The sequence below is a fragment of the Sparus aurata genome, chromosome 11 (genome assembly GCF_900880675.1).
Source record: "Sparus aurata chromosome 11, fSpaAur1.1, whole genome shotgun sequence".
Lineage (NCBI taxonomy): Eukaryota > Metazoa > Chordata > Actinopteri > Spariformes > Sparidae > Sparus > Sparus aurata.
The window spans coordinates 24,729,418-24,753,569 of record NC_044197.1 but is presented as its reverse complement, the minus strand read 5'-3'; the positions used below and the strand labels follow the sequence as shown (position 1 = coordinate 24,753,569).

The following is a 24,152-nucleotide window of genomic DNA, read 5'->3' as shown; positions in this document are numbered from 1 at the left end:
CCACCAGACTGATGGTCGGTCGTTGTTAGGGTAGTCAGTGGCTTTACTTGGCACTGGATGGCACTTGTAGGAGGCTTTTTGGCTCATTGATCGGCCACGCTTGTCATGACAGAAACCACTCCAATTGGCTGTTCATGCGCACAACATGAAGACTTGGAAAATAAAAAGAAAGCCCCCTCTCAGCCTCTCACTGTAGTGTCCAGGATTTCACCCAGTTGATGCAGTTTCTCCTTATCTTTAATCATTTTCAACTTTTGATCAGACATATTTTCGATTGGAGAAGCTAAGCTATATTAATCATAACTTGTAGTATTTGCGGTGTGTTCAAGTGCAACTTTTTGGCCATGTCACAGCAGACATGAGATGAAGCAGCACTCAGCCTTTCTCGCAGCTAGTTCTTTGATGTCATTTTGGTGTGTCAGAGCCTTTAGGCACAGGTGAAAGAAACAAAAGTCTTCCCTGATTGGGGCCACACAGAATTAATTATGGCGTTGTAATTACCACCACCATGTGAAACTACTTGGTGGTGGAAGAGAGAGACATGAAGAGGTGATGAAATGTTAAATATGTCGATGCATACAGTCATGTTCTCAGATAGAGCTATGGCAATCTGGTTAACTGTTTTAAACTAGAGTTACCCCCAAACATAATGGGTCAGCTTTCTCTTTTTCTTCTCTGTTGCATGCTGTAGCTTTCCAGTTTTCAGGTGACAAATCCAAGAATGTAACAACATGGATCATGTTTCTGGCCTTAGGGTGACCTGGCCTTTGCTTTTGAGGCCCCAGACTCTGGATTAGCCCCTTTTGGCCGCTCTTTTCTTCTTAAACTCTTATTAAAATTCTTTTAGAAAAGGACTTTTTATATTATTAAAGCAAAGGCTGGTCTTCTGACTTGATTGTACCCTTTTCTTCTTCACCTGAGAACTCAAACATTCTGACTATTGTTGTACTGTTGTTGTTTTGCTTTCCTCTCCTTACCTTTTGTTTTCTTTGCATTCATTTTGTAAATAAATACAGATTGTGTTTGTGTTAATAAAGAGACAAGAGTTTCTTACAGGCTCAGGACAGTCATCAGGACGTGGTAACCTCTTCTCCTCTGCCAAGACCTTTATCAATCGCATGACAGTCATCTGACCATGAGTCTTGCCAATCATGTCGAGGAAGAGCTGCATGGGCGAGGACAAGGATGGTTTAGAAGACAAAACCAAGAACAACGATATTCACTATTCAGTGGTTAAAGACAGTGATGACGAGTACAGCAACTGTTTTAGCTTCTGTCACATCTTATTAGTTTACACATACAAGAGATACATTTTATTCTAATTAATATATAGAGAGGCTGAGTCCCTCCCTGGCTCAGGACCTTATTTCAATTGCACTTATTTTCTATAGTCAATGATGAGAGACATTTTTGATACATTTTTAATTGTGCCATAAGTTACACATGCTTGTAAATTTAAAAGAACATTTTGCAAGTGAAGCGAGTCACAATTTGTTGTAAACACAGTAAAAATTACACCATCTTGTTCAATAGACATCACCAGCACAAACATGGCCCAAAAGTTACAATCACAATAAATCTGGCCATATTGACATATTGCAGTTATGTTAGGGGGAATTACTCAGTTCCATGAGCTGCTAATATACAGGACTGACTCTACAAGGTTTCCTTACAAGGTCTGGTGAGCATTAAAAGAGATGCTGTCACCTATGCAACTGTTGGGTGTAGTCTTTCTAATTATGTATTTTCATAGCTTTATATGCTTTTAGTGACAAACTACGACTTTCAAGTTAAAAAAAAAATACATTTAATTGACAAACATTATATGCGTAATTCATCGCACGATTCAAATATGATCAAAAGTTTACTGGTCTCTCGTCAATCACTATTTTTTCTGAAATATGGTCCCATGGGGGAACACTGGCACATACTGTGCATACCTTTTTAATGATTAAAAGGATGCAAAAAAGAGAGAGAAAAAGTATAAAAGAAAAAAAGACAGCAAGGTGAGTATGGTATACTCACGTTCATCGGGCTCTTCTTGGGGTCACAGTAGCTGATGAGTTCATGCAACGTGACTCCGAAGGACCAAACGTCTGAAGCTCGGTAGAACTTGCAGTAAGTCAGACACTCTGGAGCGTACCTGAAAAAGCGAAGTGCACGAGCATTAACACTTCTCCAGTTGATCAAACTGCTGCAGGGTAAGGTTTTGTGTTGATGTGATTAACGCTTGTTGCAGTAGAGCTTATTATTATCACTGCAAAAAATCATTTTAATTTAGTACAGTACCTGCTGGATGAAAAGTAGTTTAAGGTTTAATGAAATCCCTTCACCTCGTTACAGTACCTCTCTTCTTAGTTCATGTACAGTCTATCTGCAGACGTCGACCCCTCTGATCCTTACCAATTCATCTAGTATCCAATCCTCTTTGTATTTTGTCCTTTCTTTACAGAGTCTCTTTTAATAGTAAGACTTTAGCTCTCATAGTGGAGTCAGAGAGTAAAATGAACGTTTCCTTCCCTCCTTTCGACTCACCAGAAAACAGGGCTGTCGTTTTCATCTTTGACGGTGTAATATCCCTCATTTTCCTTGATGCTCTTGGTGAGGCCGAAATCGCCGATTTTCACCGTCTTCTCGTTCTCCACCAGCACATTTCTGGCAGCCAGGTCCCGGTGGATGTAATTTTTAGATCCCAGATAGTCCATTCCCTTAAAGGAAGTAAAAAAAGTTAAACATCTAAAAACTGCTTGATTGTGGTTGATAAAATTATCATCTCATTTAACTACATATTGGTAAGTTGATGAAGGCTGATGGCTGCTATTTTATTATTAGTCAGTTAAAGTCATTATAATATAGAGAAGTGCCTGATGGTACAATGAAACAGCTCTGTAATAACGGACTGTTACCTTGCATATCTGGATGGAGTAGCTGAGCAGGGTGCAGAGGTTGGTGTCTTTTTTGCGCCTGGGTAGATACTCCTTCAAACTGCCCAGTGGTACGTACTCCATGATCAGCTTAATGGCCTGACCACCTATAAACACATTTACACATAAATATTAGAGATCAACACAAATTGTGCTTTAAAATATACAGACGTTGTGTGTACTTCTAGGTGTGTATAAATGTTAACCCTAGTTTGTGCTTGTCATGTAATACCATTACATTCAAGTCTCAGAGCTAAATAATCGCTTTCCCAAAACATTTTTTAATGGATACTTGAAAAGCACACAAGGCCGTTTAACATCACTTACTACTGTTTTGGTGGTATTTTCACAATCATCTACTCGTAACATCTTGATGGAAAAAATATTCAGTTCACTGCACGATAAAAAGAGTGATGCCTCCTTTTCTTAATAAAACAAGGAACTATTCACAAGTTCATAGATGGAAAACTACTTTTTCTTTTTGTGCTACGGATGCAATATCTCATAATCCAGATGTTTCTGTGAGTCCTTAAGGATGCTGAAATTATTTGCTATTAAATTGGATACCTGGTAAAATGTACTCCAATCACTGAGACATCTACAATGTGCAGACTTTACTTAAAGACACCAAGCTGCACATTACATGATACCTGCCTTTAAAGGCGTCACTTGCATGTACCTTTGTAAGCAAATCTACAGTGAACATTAATAGTTTAATGATGGGGGAACAGGTGGAGATGGGAGCAGCTTATTAGAAGTTAGTAGCTGATGTCTGCTACTAGAATCTGCCAGCACCCTTTTTTTTTAATACACAAATATTTTTGATTTATTTTTAAGGCAAACCACCAAAAGCTTAATACCTGCTGGCTTGATGTCAGGGCACAAAGCCCCAGTTTATGAATACAGATGGTTAAATGCATGTGTCTTTAAGCACATTTACCACAAAGAGCATTATGTCAACACTACACGTCCACTACACCTGAATTAACATGGTATAAAACACCTGTGCGTTAAAACACACGCATGTTTCGATTTCTCAAGTACTAAGTATACATTTGTTAGTGTTTGTGTTTTTCATGTGTCTGCATTCTTTCCATCTTACCCTCCTCCTGACAAATGCCCTTGTATTTGACAATGTTCTCATGGTAGAGGGCCTTCAGGATGTCGATCTCACGTGACAGGTTGGTGCTCTGCTCCTCACGGTTCTCAGGCTTCAGAGACTTCACAGCCACCAGCTCACCCGTTTTATCTCCCCGAGGATCATAGCGACACAGCTCGACCTTACCAAAGTGGCCCTGCATGAAGAACACCGGAGGAATGTATGAGTTATTCGTACAATCAGTTCTAATCTTCTTCCCATTGCCTAAATTACTTCAGTTCTGCACCTGCTCTTGCATTGTTGGTCTCTATATTACATGGAATGGATCTTGTAAAATCCCTTCAGCTTGTTTTAGGTTATAATACTTGTGCTATTTTCAATAGTAGTAATTGGAGTTGACCCACATAAAAATAAATAATCGCATTTGGAAACTGTCACTTCATTGATCATCCTTATAAATGCTGAAAATCTGCACAAAAACCAGCATAAAAACAGCAGGATTAGTTTACCTCTCCAAGGTCTCGGACCTTCTTCAGGAACCTCTTTTCAAACACAGTTGGGTCCACCTCTGGTGTGGGCTTTGGTCTGATAGACGGGTCTGAGAGATGGCAAAAGAAACATTAAACATGTTGTGTACAAGCTTCTTTTCTTTGACATAAGCAAACTTGCGTCAAAGGAAGTCTATTGTGGTCAACAGTGTTGAAGTTTTCACTAGAATTTTCTGTGGTTATGCAACTGTTCACTTGCTCTGGTTTCCACATAAATGGCTACTTATAGAGGGACAATTTATTATCCACGTAAGACTCATTTTGTATCACCATTTCCAATAATGATAGAGTAGTTTATTTAATCAAAACAGTGTTTTTTTAATCTGATCTTAATAGGTTCAACATATAGAAAAGTGATATTCTAAATCAAGGGGATTTTTAAGTCGTCTTCGGATAAGAGAAGGGCGTAACAAGCTTTGGCTTTAATAAGCTGAGTGCAGTGCAGTATACCCTTCTGGCCAGCAGGAGGAAGAGCAGAGTCTACTATGTTGCCATGGGGCCCAGCTGAGGGGCAGATCAGTGATAATGCACCTAGTGAACTTCCTCATGAACCTCTGAGTTGAGTAAACAACTCTCTCTCTCTCTTTGCACTGTGCTCTAAGATCCTGCTAGGTGAGATACTGAACATGCAAAACATTCAGATCATATTCTAACTGTTATCAACTTCATGACTTTATTAACCTGCACCTTTTGTACTACCTAAATTAAACCGTCTTGACAAGCCTGTTCCAGCCTGTTCTGCAGGCTACACTCAAGTCTCTTCAACCTTAATAACCAAAATGCAGCAAAAGCATGATACAATTACAATAACACTTGTTCTGCAGAAACAACTCATTTTGTTTCTGGTTTTACCAAGCACACCATGTACAATGCACACATTCCCCTTATACATACTCTTTTCCTCAAGCTTGTCTATGTCTCTGACGATAGCCCTGAAGAAAGGTCTCTTCTTGGGGTCATAGTTCATGCAGTGGGTCATCAGTTGAGCCAGCTCAATGCAGTCTGGGGTGGCCAGTTGGCACTCTGTTTCATAAAACCTCTCCTTCTGCTCAGCACAAACACATACATATGAATGAGGAGGTGCAGGCAAACACAGTTCATGTGATCAATGGTGCAAAGATGAGGTGAAAAGGTTCCTGTGTGAGCCCCTACCTCTGTCAGTTTCTTCTCTTTGAGGGGGACCTCTCCATCGTAGCAGATCTCCCACAGGGTGGTACCAAAGCCCCACTTGTCAGCTGCCACGCTCAGGGAGGAGACGCTCTTCACACACTCCGGAGCGATCCATGGGATACGATGCACACACTCTGCAGAGGAAAACAAATTCAGCTTTAGCAACATTAAATCAGTTGTGCACAGATGATTACTGGGGATGTGTGAAATAGAAAACATAGAAAGTAATTTGACCAACATGAACATGAGTGATGCGTGGAGTGATGAGACACTCAGAGGCATGCCACGCCGTCTTCTCCATGTGTGACACACTGACTAAGGCTTATTAAGATTTTTTGCACTTTCTTACACACATGCGTCTTTAATCAAGAAAATAATCGACAAATTAATCAGTCTGTTAATCAATTAATTTTTTGGTCTATAAAATGTCAGAAAAGTGTGAAAAATGTCCATCAGTGTTTCCCAACAGCCCAAGATAACGTCCTCAAGCATCTCAAAGGTATTCAGTTCACTCTCAAAGAGGAGTGAAAAAAGAAAAGAAGCTAAAATCTGAGAATTTTAACCTTTTTTTTTACTCCAACTGCTTAATAGATTATCAAAATAGTTGGTGATTAATTAATAGCTGCTCTATTGCTGCCTTCAATAAAACCACACATTTTTCATCAGGTTTGCATTTAATTTTCTTAATAATTTTTACTTTTCTATATATTGTACTGTTGTTATCTAATTTCATATATGGCATCAATATCACGTCAGTTTGCCATAGAAGAGGGGTCCCTCTACTGTGTATTGTCTGTGTTTTGTCAATCTCTCTGACTGTCCACGTCCTGTGTCAACAGATGGAGGGTAATGTATGTTGTGCAGACTGTAAAGCACTTTAAGGGAAGACTTGTGATTTTGTAATACCTAAATTAAACTGTCTTGACAATCCGTATTTATATTTCACTCCAGACATCACATAAATCCCATTGCATCATTAAACAAGTTCTGTTATATTAAGAAATCAGCCATCTTAAATGTTATCTTTAAAGAGTGAGAAAATGATTAAAAAAATATCAATGTATCCATCCATTTTAGTTTTCAACACTCATTTTCTGCAGTATTGCTACATCAGTACCAGCTGCGCTTTCCCCTTCTCTCCTCTCTCTGACAGCAGGTTGACACACACACACACACATTATTATAATAATGTTTCATTTTAAGGAGGAAAAAATAAATGTTTAAAATAAAATTCATATTCACATTCAGCGGTTGTCTGCTTGAATCTTTTTGTCTTTTTAGAACCTTGTTATATTTATCTTTTGATAAAAATCTAGAAATTCCTTCAATGTTTAATTTTTATGGTATTCTATGAAGTAAGACATTCCAGTATCATAACAACACTCTCTTAGCTCACACACCCTCCCCAAAACACTATTCAAACATTGCCTGCCTGCATCCACTGAATGTAAAAGTCTGACATCTGCTTGCAGAAATATATGAGTGACTGGAAAACAGCTAACTGATTGGATGACCTTCACTGTTGGCATTTTGGCTCCACAAATCCATAACATCAGGCTAAGGCTTTATGTTAGTAAGTAGATGTAGCTCCTACTGGAAAAGGAGGAGTAGAGAGAGTAAGAAGCAGTAGAAGAGCTGAAAGGCAGAAGATGGAGGGCCGGGAAGGAGATAATTGAGTGTAAAGCAAAAGAAAGAGAAAAAGAAAGAAAGTGAGAAAAAGATGAATGGACTTGAGGTTAGAGCAAAGTGATCGGAGATTGCTGGGAAGAAAAGGAAACCCCAGTGGGTTTCTCAGCACTTTATCCACTATATTGTGTGTTCAATCAAATCTATGTACAAGGACATCAATGTGTAAGAGGAAGACTGATTGTTTTGCAAAGTGGTGGAGACAATCAGGAAATGTTAAGAGTTCTGGGAAGAAAAAGGCAGGGAGGAGCATCCCAAGGGGCATGTGGCGATTGACATTTGCGCACAAACATTTCCAGTCTCTGCTGTGGTTTGTCGATCCATCTGTACAGCCACACTGTGTTATATCACACAACTTCTAGCTCTAATAGACAAAAAGAAACATGAAGCGGCCATTTGAGGGGAACTGTGCAATCCGAGAAATGTCCTTGTTGGGCCATCTTCCCCGAACTCAGATCCAGCTTTTATAAAACAAATTAGTCTGAGAGGGAAATGTGCCCAATGTGTATTGATTATGTGGCAAATATGACTCCTGTTACTGACAACCTCTGCTTGATCGGAACTGCTCTCCTTTTTTATTGTTTTTTTGCTGCATTTTGTGGGAAGAGGTGAGGGCAACTTTTAAGCAGCAAAACCAAAAAAAGAAATTACAAGCATTTTATTGATTTATATGCAAGTTAAAAGTGTTAGGATGCAAGCAATAAGCATATTTAGAAACTATTTTGTCGAGGGCTGCAAAAAATTATTATTTCTATTATCAATTAATCATTTAGTCTCACAAAAATGTCAAAAAATATGTGAAAACTGGTCATCAAAGTCTCTCAAAGCCCAAAGTAATGTCTTCAGTCCATAACCAAAAGTCTCTTCATTTACAATCATAAAAGACAAAGACCAGCAGCAAATGTTTATATCTAAGACGCTGGAACCGGCTAATGTTTAACATATTTGCTCAATTAATTATCAAAATAGTTGGTGATTAATTTCCAATGACAGAGTGCTTGACTATAAGTGGCTGTAGTTGGCCATTTCATGCGTCTTTCATTTTGGTTTCACTCTCATTTACAGCTGACTGGAAAAGAAAGTGGAAGTTACTGTGAAATTTACCATGGCACTTATTTTGTCACCAGTTAGGTTTCACTTTTAGTAACCATGAGACAGAACATGTTTTGCTGCACGGTATACTCACCCTCTCTGGTGAGAACTGTGATCGGTATTCCTGGGTCACTGAGCTTGATGAAGGGCCCTCCTTCATCAGTGCCCAGTCCGTCCCGAGCCAACAGGATGTTTTTAGCGCACACGAAACCATGGACCAGCTTTTTGTCCTCCTACGAACACACATGATAAAACAAATCTATCAGTGCCCCTATTAGTGCAGAATATATTGATAAAACTGAGCTAACATAATAAAGGTAATTTCATGTCTCTATACAGGACTTGCATGCTTGCATTTCTAAAGTTTGTGTGCATGTGTGTGTGTGTTTTCTTGTCTCACCAAGTAGCTAAGGGCTGCGGCCAGCTGCTTAGCCACTTGGAACTTCCAAGGTGTGCTGAGAGGGTCCTTCTGCCTCCTCATAAATAAGTCCAGTGGTCCCAGCTGGACACACTCCTCAACCATGATATCTGTTGGACACAAAGCGATCACCACAGCGTCAAGGATGTTAAAAGATAGCCCCCAACTCACATGAATGTGCACACACACAGCTATCAACGTGCACTTACTCTCCTGTTGGCGGACACACACTCCATACAGCAGCACAATGTGTTTGTGGGACACTTGACGCATCATACTGGCTGTTTCGAAGAAGGCCTATCAACAGAAAGATGACTCATTACAGAAACTGTCATGGTCTGATTATTTTGAAACAAGTTGCTTCTAGGAAGTATTAGTTTTGTCTGTGGTTATGTGTTACAAAATGGATGTCACCAAAGTCAGTTTCAACTTTTAAATTATTTACCTATTCTAAATATCAGTTATTTGGTTTGAGTGCAGCCCTTTACAGAACTGTGAGTGTCTCTTACCAAGGAGATGTCCCTGTGTCCAGAACCCAGCACCTTCAGAACCACCTTAACCTCCTGGAAAGATGAGTAACCTGCATCCTCTTCCGCCTCCTCACTCTTAACCCTCAGTGTGCCTGCGTAAATGTTGGTTCTTGTGCCCCGGCCAAGGTGCTCCTCCTGGTTAACACAGTAAGGAGCAGAGATGACAGAGCATTAACAGTTATATTCAGTATCAAAACTGTTGGTACTGGGGCAGTGTTTAGCTCAGTTGGTAGAGCAGGCGTCCCATGTACAGAGGCTTTGTCCTCACTGCAGCAGCCCCGGGTTCGACTCCCGGCCTGGGCCCTTTACTGCGTGTCACTCCCCCTCTCTCTCATCCTGTTTCTTGCCGCCTCTTAAGCTGATCTATCAATAAAGCCATATAAAGGCCAAAAAAATACTTGGTAAAAACCGGGTAACTGCAACCACCTCTGGACTTTTTAGGCTTAAGTGTATCTCTGAGGCAACTCGTATTTACCTACCTATGATTAAGAACCTTTTGCTAAAGGTTCATGAATGCATAAAAATATTACCCAAACCAACTATGAGCTCTTCCCTCCCTAAATTTACAAGACTAGTACAATTATAATGAGAAACAAGAGAAACAAGGTGGACCCTTTTTCCAGAAATGGTTCACAGAGACGGCAAACGGATTGTCTGAGCATTAAACTGCTGCTTATGAATTAGGTCAGATTATGAAATATACATGTGTGGTAATGTGAGAACATCCCTATTATACAGTATATCCATTAAATAGATAAGAAAGATCTTATTTGTTGAGTAGAATGTGCCAATGTTTGTATAAAAACACTCACTATAAAAAGCATACTGCCATAACAGCCAAACTGGCGACACATTTACTCTGAACACAGCTATAAATATTAACAAATTATTGCTGAATACATGTTTTCAGTCTGTTTGACCTATTTGTGCTTGAAGATAAAAAAAAAAAACACATCTGATTGTGCATCAATCTTTGAAAAAAGAAATGCAGTTATATGTACACAAGAATAAGTTCAACTGTGCACTCTGCAAAGGAGATATGCAAATACGTAATCTAAGATATATATAGATTGTGACAGAGTATCTTCATATTCATATTTTTTTGTTTGGTCTTTCTTGGGGCGTTTTGTGTGTTGTGTGTTTTGTCATGTGCTATATGTGAACATGTGACATTCTCTCGTGTCCAAAACAAATTTCTCCTAAGGGAGACAATAATAATAAAAGCAACAAAAGCAACAAATGATATTCAAGGATTTCCATTTTCTCTTAGATAGTATAAATGAAAATTACAGCAAGAAAAAAAAGATGAAGAGGAACTTGAGGGAATTTCAGTTACATTCCTCAAATGTGCATTATCAAGGTTTCCATCACAGAAAATGCAAACGCAATGGGCTGCCTTAATGTCCCAGTTTTAGTTATATGTGTCTGTGTGTGTTTAAAGGTTGTACTGTGCTCTGGTGTAAGGCTGCATTATAATTTCAGGTGTTTTTAATTTTCTCATTTTCATTTACATGCGTATATTACAGCACACTGAAGCTTTAAAGGGATATTCCGGTGTAAGTTTAATCCATGGTCTAACACAGACCCCCTCTCGAGAGATAAAGTTTGCAGACCGCTAGCTAACGTAGTTTTAGCATCCTCAGAAACGACCGCACGACAAAAATACATTGCAGTTAATGGGTCCAAATATAAAACCGCCATCAAAAAGCCACAAATAATGCTCAGAACAGCACCAAACTTCAGCAACATTAGAAACAGGGTCCCAGCACATATTTCGAGGCATCAAACATTTTATATCATTGCCGGATTTGTCGGAATAGATAAACAAATCTCACCACCCGAGTAGCCTTCCTTGTTGTGGGGAAGCCCTGTGAGTCGATTACCGAGTGCAGTAGAGTCCCCCAGTAATCATCATTGAGCTGCGGAACTCTACTGCACTCGGTAATCGACTCACAGGGCTTCCCCACAACGAGCCTGCAGCTGGAGAGGCGAGTTTTGTTTATCTATTCCGATAAATCCAGCAATGATATCAAATCAAATACGTTAGCTAGCGGTCTGCAAACTTGATCTCTTGAGAGGGAGTCTAACACATTTTCACGGTGTGTTAGACCATGGATTAAATTTACAGCGGAATATCCCTTTAACTGTAAACTAAACAAATGCATCTGCAATCATTTAAAACTTTGTAATACATCAAATGGAGATTTGTTTTAAGTATTTTTTAAAAGCATTTTGACATCTTCACATCTTCTGAGATAATATAGTGGCATCATGAGAACTGCATTACCATCGTAACATGGAAAACAGACATGAAGATGAGAAGGCGGTACCTGTTCAATCTCCTCCTTGAGAATGCGAATGAAGCTTAACTGACTGTCCTGAATTGGTGTCTGAGGGGCCGGTGCTCTCTCTTTAGTGACCACCAGCAGGTTAGAGATCTCTGCAACAAACAAAGACACACACACACACAATCAAGTACACTTTTATAAAAGGCCATACTAGGGTGTTTGTATGAAGTTGTGGATACCACAAAGTGTATGTCATTTACATCACAGATGACTGTTTCAAAAGTTTGACAGACACTTAGATTCTTCTTTGTCAAAATCAGGCTGCAGAGCTGACAATTACCTTTGTTAGATAATCCCAGGATGTCTCCTTGTGTTGTTGTCATGGTCATGTTATTGTAACACTGTCAGGACTTTGGATTGTTTTGACAAGACTGCACCGCGTTAACACAACAACAGTGAAGTCGATAACAATAAAAGCAGAAATGATGTTCACAGCGAGGTAAACTTGGGTTGAATTGTCTTTTGCAGCAGAACACTACAAATGTATAGAAGCTCATAAATGTACTGGTGTTCCGCATGAAAACAGAACTATGTTTACACGTGGTAAAACAAGCTGTCAACAATTACATCAATGTGGCAATGACGTAAGCAGCTATTCAGGTCGGGTTACCAAACTGATTCAGTTTATTTTTTGTATATACAGAGTTGTGTGTGGGAGGATGGAGTCGAATTGTGTCTTTGTGCCCATAGTGTGTGTGTATGTGCGGGTGTGTGGGTGTGTGTCTGTGTGTGAGTGTGAGTGTGTGGGAGTCTAATGTTGTGACAAACCAGCGCACTGTGGTTTAAGGGGGTAAAAAGTCTGCACTCCATCAGCATCACCCTACATTCACCGTCAAAGAGCGTTTAGAGCACTGCTCGGTAACATGCCATCTGTGTTTACATGCTAAACCCAAATACATGTAACCACACCTACCACGAGTATTACATACTGCAGTGCACCTACTCCTATCAAGAGACAGTTCACCTAAAAATCTAATTACATATTTTTCCTCTTACCTGTAGTGCTATTTATCCACCTAGATTGTTTTGGTGAGAGTTGCTGAGTTTTCGAGATTTAGCGGCCAAAGAGATGTCTGCCTTCTCTGAAACATAATGGAACTAGCTGGCACTGGGCTTGTGGTGTGCGCCAAAAAAGTATATTAGAAAAACTTTACAGCAGTGTCTCTTTCTAGAAATCATGACCCAGTAACTCAAGACAATCCACAGACCTTGTTGTGAGCATTTTCAAGCAGAAACTATTTTTTTCTCTATCGTGCAAAAGAAAGCATGCATCTACTCATGGACAAGAGGCAAGCTTACTAAGACAGCTAACTTAACTAACCAGCCCAGCTCAGCCAAGGATTAACATTTACATCAAACCCTCTCCTGAGCACAAGCCTGTCATCCATGTTTAGATGCATGTTTCTCTCTGCGCAGGGATATGGCATAGTTCAGTAGAAAGAAAACAGTTCCTACATGAAACCGCTCACAACAAGGACTATCTTTAGTAACCAGCTCATGTTTTCTGGAAAGAGACATAGCTCCTTTATTTCCAAAACTTTGCAGCTCAAAAAAAAACAATCTAGATGGAGCAATAGCACAGGTAAGAGGAAAAATATGTATTTTTGGATTTAGGTGAAACTGGCCCTTTAACCCTTCAGTATATCCAAGCCTAGCCTGTTTCATTTACTCTCCGAGTCCGAGGTAGGCACACAAACACTTCCACTCTCAAACCATGCAATCCGTCTCTCATCTTTCTGTCATTATACATTTACTTTATAAAAAAAAAATATAGCAGAGACCCAAAACAATACTGAGTAAAAAGTAAAACGCATGTTAACGTCTGGATGTGGGCATGCCAGTGTGTTATCATTGATGCAAGGCGGTTGTGTAATAATTATAAATATTTTAACAGGCACAACAACAACACAGCACTCCAGTCTTTTATCTTTCTCTAAAGCAGACAAAGCCAAAAACAGTAATGCCTTCTGATAATAATCAACACCACAGAACCCCAAACAAACAAAAACATCTCAACACATCCATGCACACATGCATAGATGGCTCCACCTTTCCCTGAGCAAAGTAAACACAAGAGTGCTAGTTTGGCTCCGGAAACCCACATTTACAACTCTCTTCCTCCCTGACACCATTTCACACAGACACGCACATTGTTCATGCTAGCCTGTCTTACCCCCAGTTAGTAAGAGACACAGACACACACACACACACACACACTTAGAGTAAAGAGCAACTCCTCTTTAAATCTTTTATGGGGGGAAAGCTTTTCTTCACTGGCCTCTACGGTTCAAGTCTGTTGTACTTCTGACCCCAGTAAACATCACATCTAGGTGTGGTGTTTTGCTTGTTACCACAACCTGCTGTGATGTACCACTGCACAAAAAGGTGCACAGAGAGGTGTTGTACTGCACAGGGATTGGACCGAGGTAGCAGACTACGAGCCAGAGCAAGCAGGATTTTCAGTCTGCTGTGCAATCTGTTTCAAAATGTGTGAGTGCTGCAGACTCTTCAATGGATTTTTCAAAAGCATTTGCTGTTACTTCTTGCAAGAATCAAAGTAACCTTAGCTGCCTGGTGCAAGTGGTATTCAGGAATATGTTTTCATAATAGATAACCCCTCTATAATAAATAAAGAGTGCATACGCTGAAAATTAATACAAAAAACATTGCCACAGACACTGAAATGATTTATATGGACATTTTCAATCTGACAAATCTGTTAATTCTAGCTAACATGACACAGTACAAAAGCCACCAACATACAGGTAACATAGATTAAATATATGAATTTCCTGCTGCCCTTCATCTTAGGTTCTTAATTACACTGCTTTGGTTTGCTGTTCCCCATCTCATGGAGATGTGGCTCAGAAACCAGTCTGTTATCACATCTATCATACTTCTTGTGATACTTTTTACCACAACTGCTTTAAATAGCTTCTTTATCTGAAACAGTTGCAAAAAGAAATGAAAAAAGTCAAACTGCAGTCATCCAAAATGTTTTCTCCTTGGATTCAAAATGGGCTTCCACTTTCCATGTCAGTTGTCAACACTTCCACTCCCTCTGTCTTATCGTCTTTAGATTCTTTTACAGCTCTGGCTCCAAAGTATCCTTCATGTGCCTTGTAAATTGTGTGATATATTTCATTTAAAACACAGATAGGCTTTTTTCAATTTTGTTTTGATGTGGTTGGTATAGTCCTTGCTGTAATTCTTGTAATTCTTTTTTTTTTACTTTATTAACTCCACCCTCAACATTTATCAGGGGATTAAAGCTTACCTCTTGGCTGTGGAGGGCAGCAGCGCAGCAGCTGGAAGTGTACGTTGTCGGTGCGAAGACTTTGGCCCTCCAGGTGCTCCAGTAGCTCCCCGAGAGTGGGTCGAAATGTCTCAGTGCCATGCAGGCGGAACCCATCGGAGGCCACTTCAATCTGGAAGTTTTTATACTGACGCACAGGACGGGACTCCTTTAGGTCGATCTGGATGCAGAAAAAGAGAAGGAGAATGTGAGACTGAAGAAGAGGTCAAAAAAGCCATGGCAGTGAAAAGGACAATTATAGATCATAGAAAATTAACGTTCCATTGAATGTGGAAGAACAAGGAAGAACAGAGAGAGTGGTACTGTGCAAGGACGTGTAAAAAACTCAAGTAAAGCTAGTATCCTCACCTTGAAAAATGAACAAAACAGAAGTCTTAATGGTTTTTTTTTTTAAGAAAGTATATTCATATGTCAAACTGTATTTTTTTTAAAGAAAACTTTATATAGCTCTATAGACAAACGCAAACACAACATAAGTGTTTCAGCTATGCAACTTTAACATTTATTCAGTCACCACAAAAGTGTGTAAGCAGTGCTGCTAATCTCAGTGTGTGTGTGCGTGTGTACGTGCGCCTGAGAGAGTGGGGGCATTTCCTTCCTTGCAGGATCATAAAGCTGTCATCAACTGTAGTGACCTAATCTTGTTCTATGCATCCTGTAATCCAATATAAGATAAACTGATAATATTTGTTTGCTGAAATGACTGACGACTGATATGACTATGATGAGAACAAAGACTGATTACATAACTGGATCTGACCTTACATCAATTTATTCCTAAAAGAATTTGGTTAGGATTCCAGTATTCAAAACTGATATCTTGTATACTGTAGGTGCAACTTTTGTCTTTTTATTTTTAGTTTCTTAACAATCAACTTTATGAATTTCCTCCAGTTATTGAACCAATATTTCAGATCACTTATATTCAATTTCTCCAACTTTTTTTTAATTTATACCGTACTTGTAAAATCAATAGATTAAGAGACAACAGTCAGTAAGTTTTAGGTCACTTGTAAAACTCATTGTTTTGTTGTTATCATGACACTATACACTATACAGTCTTAGAGTTTGGATATTGTTATATCAGGATATGGCCAATTAATGATTACGCCATTAATGCATGAAACAACTACAATTTAAGCTTTCCAGAGTATAACAATAGACAACATTTTGTGGGTCACATTTGTAGACTCTCTCCTGACACACCAAACACAACAATAATTATTTTCCTCTACCTCAGTACAAACGACAGTGATGATGATGTACTGGTAGTCAGTGCAGCTCCAGCGCAGGATGTAGGTGCCCTCCTCGTTGCCCTCCTGACGCAACTTGTAGATGGCATAATCCGTGCTGGGGAGCAGAAAACACAATAAATGGAGGTAGTGAAACGGTTTTATCATAAGTAGATGGCTATGTTTTATACTGTGTGTGCTTCTTGTGACTTGTCTCAATTGTTTGCTTTTTTCTCCCTTAACATTTGTGACCAAACCAGCAAACCAGCAAAACCTGTTATTGATCCATTTTGTGACTAAAACCTTTTGGAAACTATAGAGCCAGAGAACAACAAAATAATATATGACAGAGGCTGATCATGCACTGACTTTTCAGGAAAGAAAAAATGTTGACAATACTTTTAACTGCAATTATGAAAATGTTGATATGTCGATGAGCATGACAATGTTTTATTTAGGTTGAGACTTAAAAGGAGTGTGTGACCTCTGTGCAGGCAGGAGTTAGACAGGGTGAATGCAAACACAAATTAAGAACAGTAACCAGTGGTTTGTAATGAACGTGTGTAATAGAAAAAACTGTACGTCTCCAGTGAGGAAACAGGCTTAGAAACATTCAACTGATAAATCAGTCAGTACAAACCAGATGGGTCCGTGGCAGCCGTTGTCGATGTTGTGCACCACTGAAGTAGGGGCCACCTCTTTGCAAAGGAAGTGGTGGGCATCCACTGTCAGCCTGAAGTACCCATCCACAAGGGCTGCAAAGGACAGAGCCTCTGACTTGGAAGCCATTTGTAACTCCTGAAAGAAGAAGAAACGGGGGCGGGGGGAAGCATTTATAAGCCACATTAGTCGAGAGGGCCATCTCAAAGAGTGATGGTTTGTTACAAAATCAAAACCATTTACGTGATGAAGCATAATGTCAATATTAGTCATTGCTAATGGCATTAGCATTTAGGCTTTGCTTCAGCATAATGTTATCCAAACAAATGAGATTAAAGAAACTAGCATTTGATCTTTAATATTATAAGCAGGTTTCAGAACAAATACGAAGGTTGATTCTAGGGCTGCACGATATATCGTTTGAGCATCGGCATCGCGATGTACGTGTGTGCAATAGTCACATCGCAGAGCCTGCGATGTAGGACGCAAATTAACTCATCTAATTTCAAGGGTACCTGACACACACTGTGCATGCAGACTCTGTATGCAGACTCTGCATGCACAGCGATCCACCAATCACATTAGTTCATAATCAGAGTGCCGAAGCAGACCATGCCCCTGCACATGGAGTGAGTCGCTGGTAACAACATTGAAAAATGAGCAACGAACAAGAGAAAATCGCGAAAACGAAGACTTGGTGACAAAAAGAAAAGCAACGTCAATTATCTGGAATTATTTCGGCTACAAGAAGGATGATATTGACCAAACATGTGTTCTGTCTCCACAGTGCCTTGCATTTGTTGCCACAACGAGAGGTAACACAACTAATTTGTTTGACCATTTTTGTTGGTACCACACAGCAGAGTCCTGCACAGGTCTTATTTTGAAAACCCACCCGTACACACTATACTTAAAACTGCATCCGACCCGTTTTCCTACAGTAGCACAAATTACATTTCGCACCCGAGCCGACCCGCTATAAATTGTTACCGACGCCCAACCCGCACCCGAAGGAAAATTACACGGACCTAATTTTTATAAATGAAAGTAAGCCAGCATGGGGAATGGAAGTTCTGGGAGGGCGCAAGCACGCATGAATGAGCTCATATGAAATATAAATGCTTATCATTTTGAAATGCAGCATAACATAAAGTGCTATTCAGGTCATCTGATGAAAATTTCTGTATTTTTTCATATCGCAATATATATCGCAGGGCTAAAAAAAATCGCAATGTCAGATTTTTCCAATATCGTGCAGCCCTAGTTGATTCCATAAGAAACACCATGCTTTTTGACTGGTTTGTATGTTATCTCACCATCCTCTTGTTGTCCTGTCTATAGATGGTGACCGTTGCCTCTTTGATGACGGTGTGGGTGATCTCGTGGAAGTCACAAAAGTTTACCCAGCCTTCAGCTGCCTCTTTATTCTTGTCATTTTTCTGTTTTCCATCTTGCTTGTTCTTCTTTGACTTCCCCTTTTCTTTACAGATCACATTTGCCTGTTTCAAAGACAGACAAAGCAGATATACCATGAATATAATATAATAAACTGTAAGTATTTTTAAATAGTTTAAAATGTCACCAATTGATAATACTGCAATGACCTTTAAAAGGTTTGTCCTAGATACTATACAGTGCCGTCACACTTGGCTTGAGTTATCTCAAGTGATAATATTCTATTGAACTCTGTGAGCATAAAAATTACAGACTTTCACATGTAACTTAATGCTTGTTATTGAATATCCCAAATAGTATTATCTATTATTATAGCAGTATGCAGATTGAACACAAACAAGCACAAAAACACCTCAAAGAACTTAAGTTCTCTTTATCCAGCTAATCAACAGGAAGTGAATTACTTTTGGTATTCGATGGTTGAGAATTGTTGTTGAAAAGCTCCCCAATTTATGTTGACAGATTTGTGTGACAGTAACTTATCACTGTCACTTTAGCTAAAGCTATTAAAAACTTCTTCACACGCAGTTCCACTTACTGTAGGAGGCTTCTTCCTCCAGGAAATGCCAGTGGTGCCAGTAACCCGGACCTGCATGTCGTGGCTTGTCTCCATGTTCTGACTCTGGCTCTGCCCTTGGCACTGGTTGTAGTACCCTTGAAACATCAAACAAACATTATACCACAGTAGTTACAGAGATAGCCAGAATATTTGAATGCTACAGTTACAGCACACACAGACTGTAGACACCTTGATAGTTCTCTTGATTAGTTTGCCAATATTGCTTTGGGTAAAACTTGTGATTTTGCATAGATAAGTGTTGCCAGTGAAATGTCTTATTGGCTGTGGCTGCTGTATGTTTACAGTGAAACAAAAATCCTAAGCAGGTTCCTCAAACCATCAAGTTCTGCATGTGTGCTTTAAAACTTCACACATTGGTTAGAATCATCACGGTGTGATAAGTGGGTTAATGTGACATGTAAACATCTTATTCCTTTCACTTTTGGTTTTTAACATCTGCACAAACTCACACAATGTCTTAGTATGAATATTTGGATGTCAACAAAGTTCAACCTTCTATTTTTGTTTTAAAAAAAGAACTGTAGGTGGTACACCACATGTTCTCTACATGTAAACACACCAAACTAACCACTGCCACGTAACCACTATAATCCAATATAGTTGATGAGAACATTGCAATAGGATCATAAAAACAAACTATCGTCTCAGTTGGTAGAGTACAAAATAAGTTTTGTCTTATCATTCCTTTTAATTTTTACTTACTGCTCTCTGTTGACTTAAAGTACCACCTTGTTACATTTCCTTATTCCTTATTTTTGGTAAACAAACATGTATCTTTCTTAGTCATCTATAATCTCCTGTTATTCTTGTCAAACTACATCTCAAACAAAACCTGACCTGAGCTGCTGCTACAGATCTGTCATGGCACCTTAGAACTTAAAATCATCTTCCACAATTTTTACCAAAGTAACCTCCATTGCTGGCCTCTCCCTCCTGCACACTGAGCAAGATGGGGTCAAGCAGTTCGCTGCCAAGTCCGCTGGTCAGGCCCTCCAGTGTGGCCAAGTACTTGATCTTCAGGTCGTATGGGGTGATGTTGCTGTCCTTGACTGTACGGCGGTTGAATTCACTGAGAAATTTCTTGAAGACATTGTTGATGCGGATGCGGGTCAGAAAGTTGCGCTGCTTAATGTTGCGGTTGAGTGACTCAGGGATGAAACGTTTGTAGCTGGAGGGATCAAGATAGAAAGATAGTTGAGCAATCTCGTTTTTTTTTTTTTACCTTTTATGCTTTGCCAAAGCATTTTGAATGCCGGAAAAAACTATGGAAAGAGTGGCTATTAATTAGTAGTTTTCTTTCTTAAGTTTTGTCCTTTGGTATGTACAATTGTTTTTCTACATGCTCACTAAGACTCAAATGTGTGAGGGATTGTGCTGGAACTATAACAATAATTACTATAAACAAAACAACATCACTACTATTGATACTCTAAAAGTAATTCCGACGGTGCCCTACATGAAAAGGCAGTGAGTGACTATACTTCACTAAATGGAAATGACTTGCTGGCACCACACCCTTTGGATGTGCTCATGCTTTTTTTTTTAAGACAACCTGTGCAACTGGGCTGAGCCATTTTCTTCCCTTGATAAGAGACACTTTGAACAATCAAGTAGATTTCATTGAAATTCCCAGGAAGGCACTGGAGGGGTTCAGCCACATCACTCTTTAATGTGGGCATTATTTTTAGATCTTAAATCAAAATTGCGATGCAGTTGCACAATCAGACTTATTTAGTAAATCAATGATACATGGACATGTCATTTTGAGTGTAGGTGGGTGTGTTTTACCTGATTTCATTGGAAGTGGACGTATCCATGTTTTGAGCGTGGTGTGTGATAGCGAGCACAGCCATGCCCAAACACTCATTTTCTATCTCGTGTTGCTCTACCTCTGACTGGGGCATCCTAAGTGGAACAACGCCTTTCTGAAAGTCATGCTGGCCCTGCGCAACAAACAGAGATTCATATTTTGTAGAAAAGAAAAACACCAAGAAAGAATTCAATGCAATAGGAGACATTATAAGATCCTGTCAAGATTGCCTTGTTTACAAGAAATTCAGACACATTTCTTAGACTTTAAATTACTAACAATGGGGTTAGGGGTTAGGAAAAGTCAATTCCTACAGGACTGAAATAATCAACAGTGGCTCTAAATCAAACAGAAAGGGCACGTTGCTGCTTTTTGCTGAGCATCAAGCTGCACTTCCTGGTATTGTTACACTTCCTCCCAGCTGCTGATGTTTTGAAATTCAACTCTGAACCGTGTTGATGATTGAGCTACTAATGCAAACATACTTTCAAGGGTATTTCAGAGAACAAGATAAAAAAAACCACAATGACAGAGCAATATCTAAATGCTTTCATGACACTATAAAGACACTCATTAGTGATAATTTTTTCACCTGGGAAAACAGGTAATCAAGAGAAGCGGCATCCAGTAGGGGGGTCCCTTCTGGTGTTTTCTGAGGGCTAAGTCCCCCTCTGAGTTTACTGATGCAGTGTCTCCAAACTGGAGACTCTCCTTCAGTGGTCCCATGCCAGTTTCTGAAATAAAACCTGACAGGAGACAGAAAGAAAACAAGCTTAGACTTAATACAGGGTGTGAATGAAAGAAAGAAAAGATAGTAACCTTACATGATACAGGGGTGTTTATGCTCAGTGAATTCCAGAAGTCTGTTTTATTCCTGAATGCACTGATTTTGATGCAGGATCTCAATGATAGGTTTGGTGATTACTGCCTGAAAGCAAGAAGGATGTCTCATAGATAAAAAGGGGATCCTTAAGTTTGCATTTATGTGAATTTTGGCCTGTGATAGACAGATGCCTGCCAGCGATGGAATTTAAAATGAAGAAGTGAGCTGAACTCTGGATCATTGTACCAACACTGTTGATCATCTTGTATACACTAAACAAAGAATCATACACACGTGGACAAAATTGTTGGTACCCTTTCATTAAAGACAGTCCCTCCAGAAAAACGCGATTATGCGATCGCATAATTCAATGCATAATCAGGCAAAGTCAGCAAATTAATGCGGGGGCTGCATTTTTTCAAATATGCCGCACTTTCGCCGCATAAATTGCCGATTTCCAACCAAAATATGCAGGGCTTGCATGATTTCATAATCCCCGCATTTTCACTGCAGAAAAGTCACATATATCTTAGCAGAAAGTTGAAAAATGTTGCGTTTACTTCACACAAGAGCAGCCATTTTCCCCTTTTGCCATGGGAACGTTATGAAGTGACGTAATTACACGACGTGAACATCGTCGAAAAGCTGCAAACCCCGTGATGAAGCCATGATGAAGCCCGCAAATCAGTCTCATTTGCCAACATAAAATCATACTAGTTTCAAAAATCTTACAGTTGTAAGTATATTAGTAGTAGGGCTGGGACGATGTGTCGACGTAGTCGACGACATAAATTTGTCGACATGAATAATTTGCGTCGACACGTCGTCCCAGACACGAAGTGGTGGTACCTGCGGAGGCTGAGAATAGCCCCTCTCACACAGAGATGCGGCATTAACGCCGCAGTGGCGGTTCGTCAATTCTCCACCGTTGGTCATTCACACAGAGTGAAGCACCGCTGGAATAAAGACGAACCGCCATGTAATTCACACAGAAAGCTGTGCTGCCACTCCTAAAGAGACGTGACGGTACACATCATGATGATGACGTCAGGGTGTTTCCCAGGTGTTTCCCCTGTCGATCTAAACCCGCGGACCGTTTATAATGTGTAGTGATTGAGAACCCTGCCCCCTAAACATCCTGGAGGTGAAAAAGTTACGTTTTTCGTGCTAAATTACATTACTACATAATCGCCATCAGTAAACAGGTCGCTGCGTGACTCTGTCACTTGCGGGGACGGAGGCTGTTTTCTGGGGGAAAGTTCACTGAAGTCTCGGTCGGGAGGGCTGACCATCGCGGTGATTTCTATCAACACAACCACTGGAGTGAGTTCAAGGTTTTTGCCGGTGACAGACACTGTTTTTCGGGCAGAAATGTAAGTTGGTAGGACAGGCGGGAGGACAGACGCTGCTCCGCCTACAACTGCAGTATTTTTTTCCTCATATAAGTTACCAACGACAGTTACAGTTACTGCGTTACTTTTGTTTTGTCATGTAACGTTAAATTAAATGTTAGATTAGTCGACTAATCGAAAAAATAATCGCTAGATTAATTGTTTGAAAAATAATCGTTTGGGACAGCTCTAATTAGTAGTGTGTAAATTTACGTTACAGTAAGAGATTGCACTTTGTGCATTGGAAGCACTTATTTTAACAGAAGATGTCTGTTTTGTATAGCTACCTCTGTAAAACAGGAAGCACAAATTTTATTTTTTTATATTCTATTTATTCATTTTTACAGAAGTTGTAGCATATTCCTTTTGTAAAGCTACAGAACTTGTTTGACTCATCAATGTTTTGTAAGTTTGAGCCATGTGTTTATTAAGGTCTGAAATAAAACAAGCTGAGAACTTAAATATTCCCAGCACTTTCTGTGATGTAGTAAGCTTGCTTATCATAGGAAGTAATAAGAAATGACTCTTTACATTAACAGGGTGTTGGGGGCATCAAACCGCAGTTTTTGCAAGTCTCCGCAATTTTTGCAAGTTCCCGCGATTTTTGCAAGTTCCTGCAATTTCATAGCATAAAATTGCATAAATATCCCGCATATTCCATCGCATTTTTTAAGAAAACGTGCCGCATAATCAAGGATTTTTGCCCGCAACAATCACAAAAAAACTCCACCTTTTTCTGGAAGGACTATAAAGAGAAAACCACAATGGTCACTGAAATAACTTGAAACTGAAAAAAGTAATTGAGGTTCAACAGAATCATTTCAAAAAACAAACTAATGAAATTGGAATGGACGAAAATATGTATTAAAGCAGGTAAGATAAAAGAGCAAAAACAACCTGAATTATAAATTAGGTTTCTCATGTAAACAATAAAACAGGATGTGCTCTATTGTCTCCTTTATTATATGTAGAGATTTAAGTGTGAATGTCCATGACAAACATTGTAGCCAATTTAGTTCTCAGCAACATTTTTGTTTTTTGTCTTGAAGTTTTGACCTATTTTCCTGTTT

At 39.5% G+C, this 24,152-nt stretch overlaps 1 protein-coding gene across 2 annotated transcripts in view; it reads right to left on the bottom strand.

Moving 5' to 3' along the window:
• jak1 (Janus kinase 1) overlaps positions 1-24,152 on the bottom strand; it is a 39,109-nt gene that overhangs the window by 2,477 nt on the left and 12,480 nt on the right. The window contains exons 4-24 of one of the 2 annotated variants that reach the window (XR_003986061.1): positions 21,461-21,614; positions 20,847-21,001; positions 19,961-20,226; positions 19,017-19,132; positions 18,340-18,522; positions 17,004-17,161; positions 16,367-16,481; positions 15,093-15,291; positions 11,798-11,907; positions 9,447-9,602; positions 9,147-9,234; positions 8,920-9,047; positions 8,614-8,752; positions 5,724-5,875; positions 5,466-5,616; positions 4,533-4,621; positions 4,027-4,219; positions 2,907-3,031; positions 2,536-2,708; positions 2,090-2,143; positions 1,055-1,165 (exon numbers count right to left, since the gene is read on the bottom strand). Coding sequence is in view for 1 of the 2 variants with exons in the window: in XM_030434588.1 (XP_030290448.1) it covers positions 1,055-1,165; positions 2,026-2,143; positions 2,536-2,708; positions 2,907-3,031; positions 4,027-4,219; positions 4,533-4,621; positions 5,466-5,616; positions 5,724-5,875; positions 8,614-8,752; positions 8,920-9,047; positions 9,147-9,234; positions 9,447-9,602; positions 11,798-11,907; positions 15,093-15,291; positions 16,367-16,481; positions 17,004-17,161; positions 18,340-18,522; positions 19,017-19,132; positions 19,961-20,226; positions 20,847-21,001; positions 21,461-21,614 (3,079 nt within the window). In the remaining variant the exon portion in view is untranslated. Of the gene's footprint in view, positions 1-1,054; positions 1,166-2,025; positions 2,144-2,535; positions 2,709-2,906; positions 3,032-4,026; positions 4,220-4,532; positions 4,622-5,465; positions 5,617-5,723; positions 5,876-8,613; positions 8,753-8,919; positions 9,048-9,146; positions 9,235-9,446; positions 9,603-11,797; positions 11,908-15,092; positions 15,292-16,366; positions 16,482-17,003; positions 17,162-18,339; positions 18,523-19,016; positions 19,133-19,960; positions 20,227-20,846; positions 21,002-21,460; positions 21,615-24,152 lie in introns of both variants that reach the window. The other variant, XM_030434588.1, reaches the window with a different exon arrangement.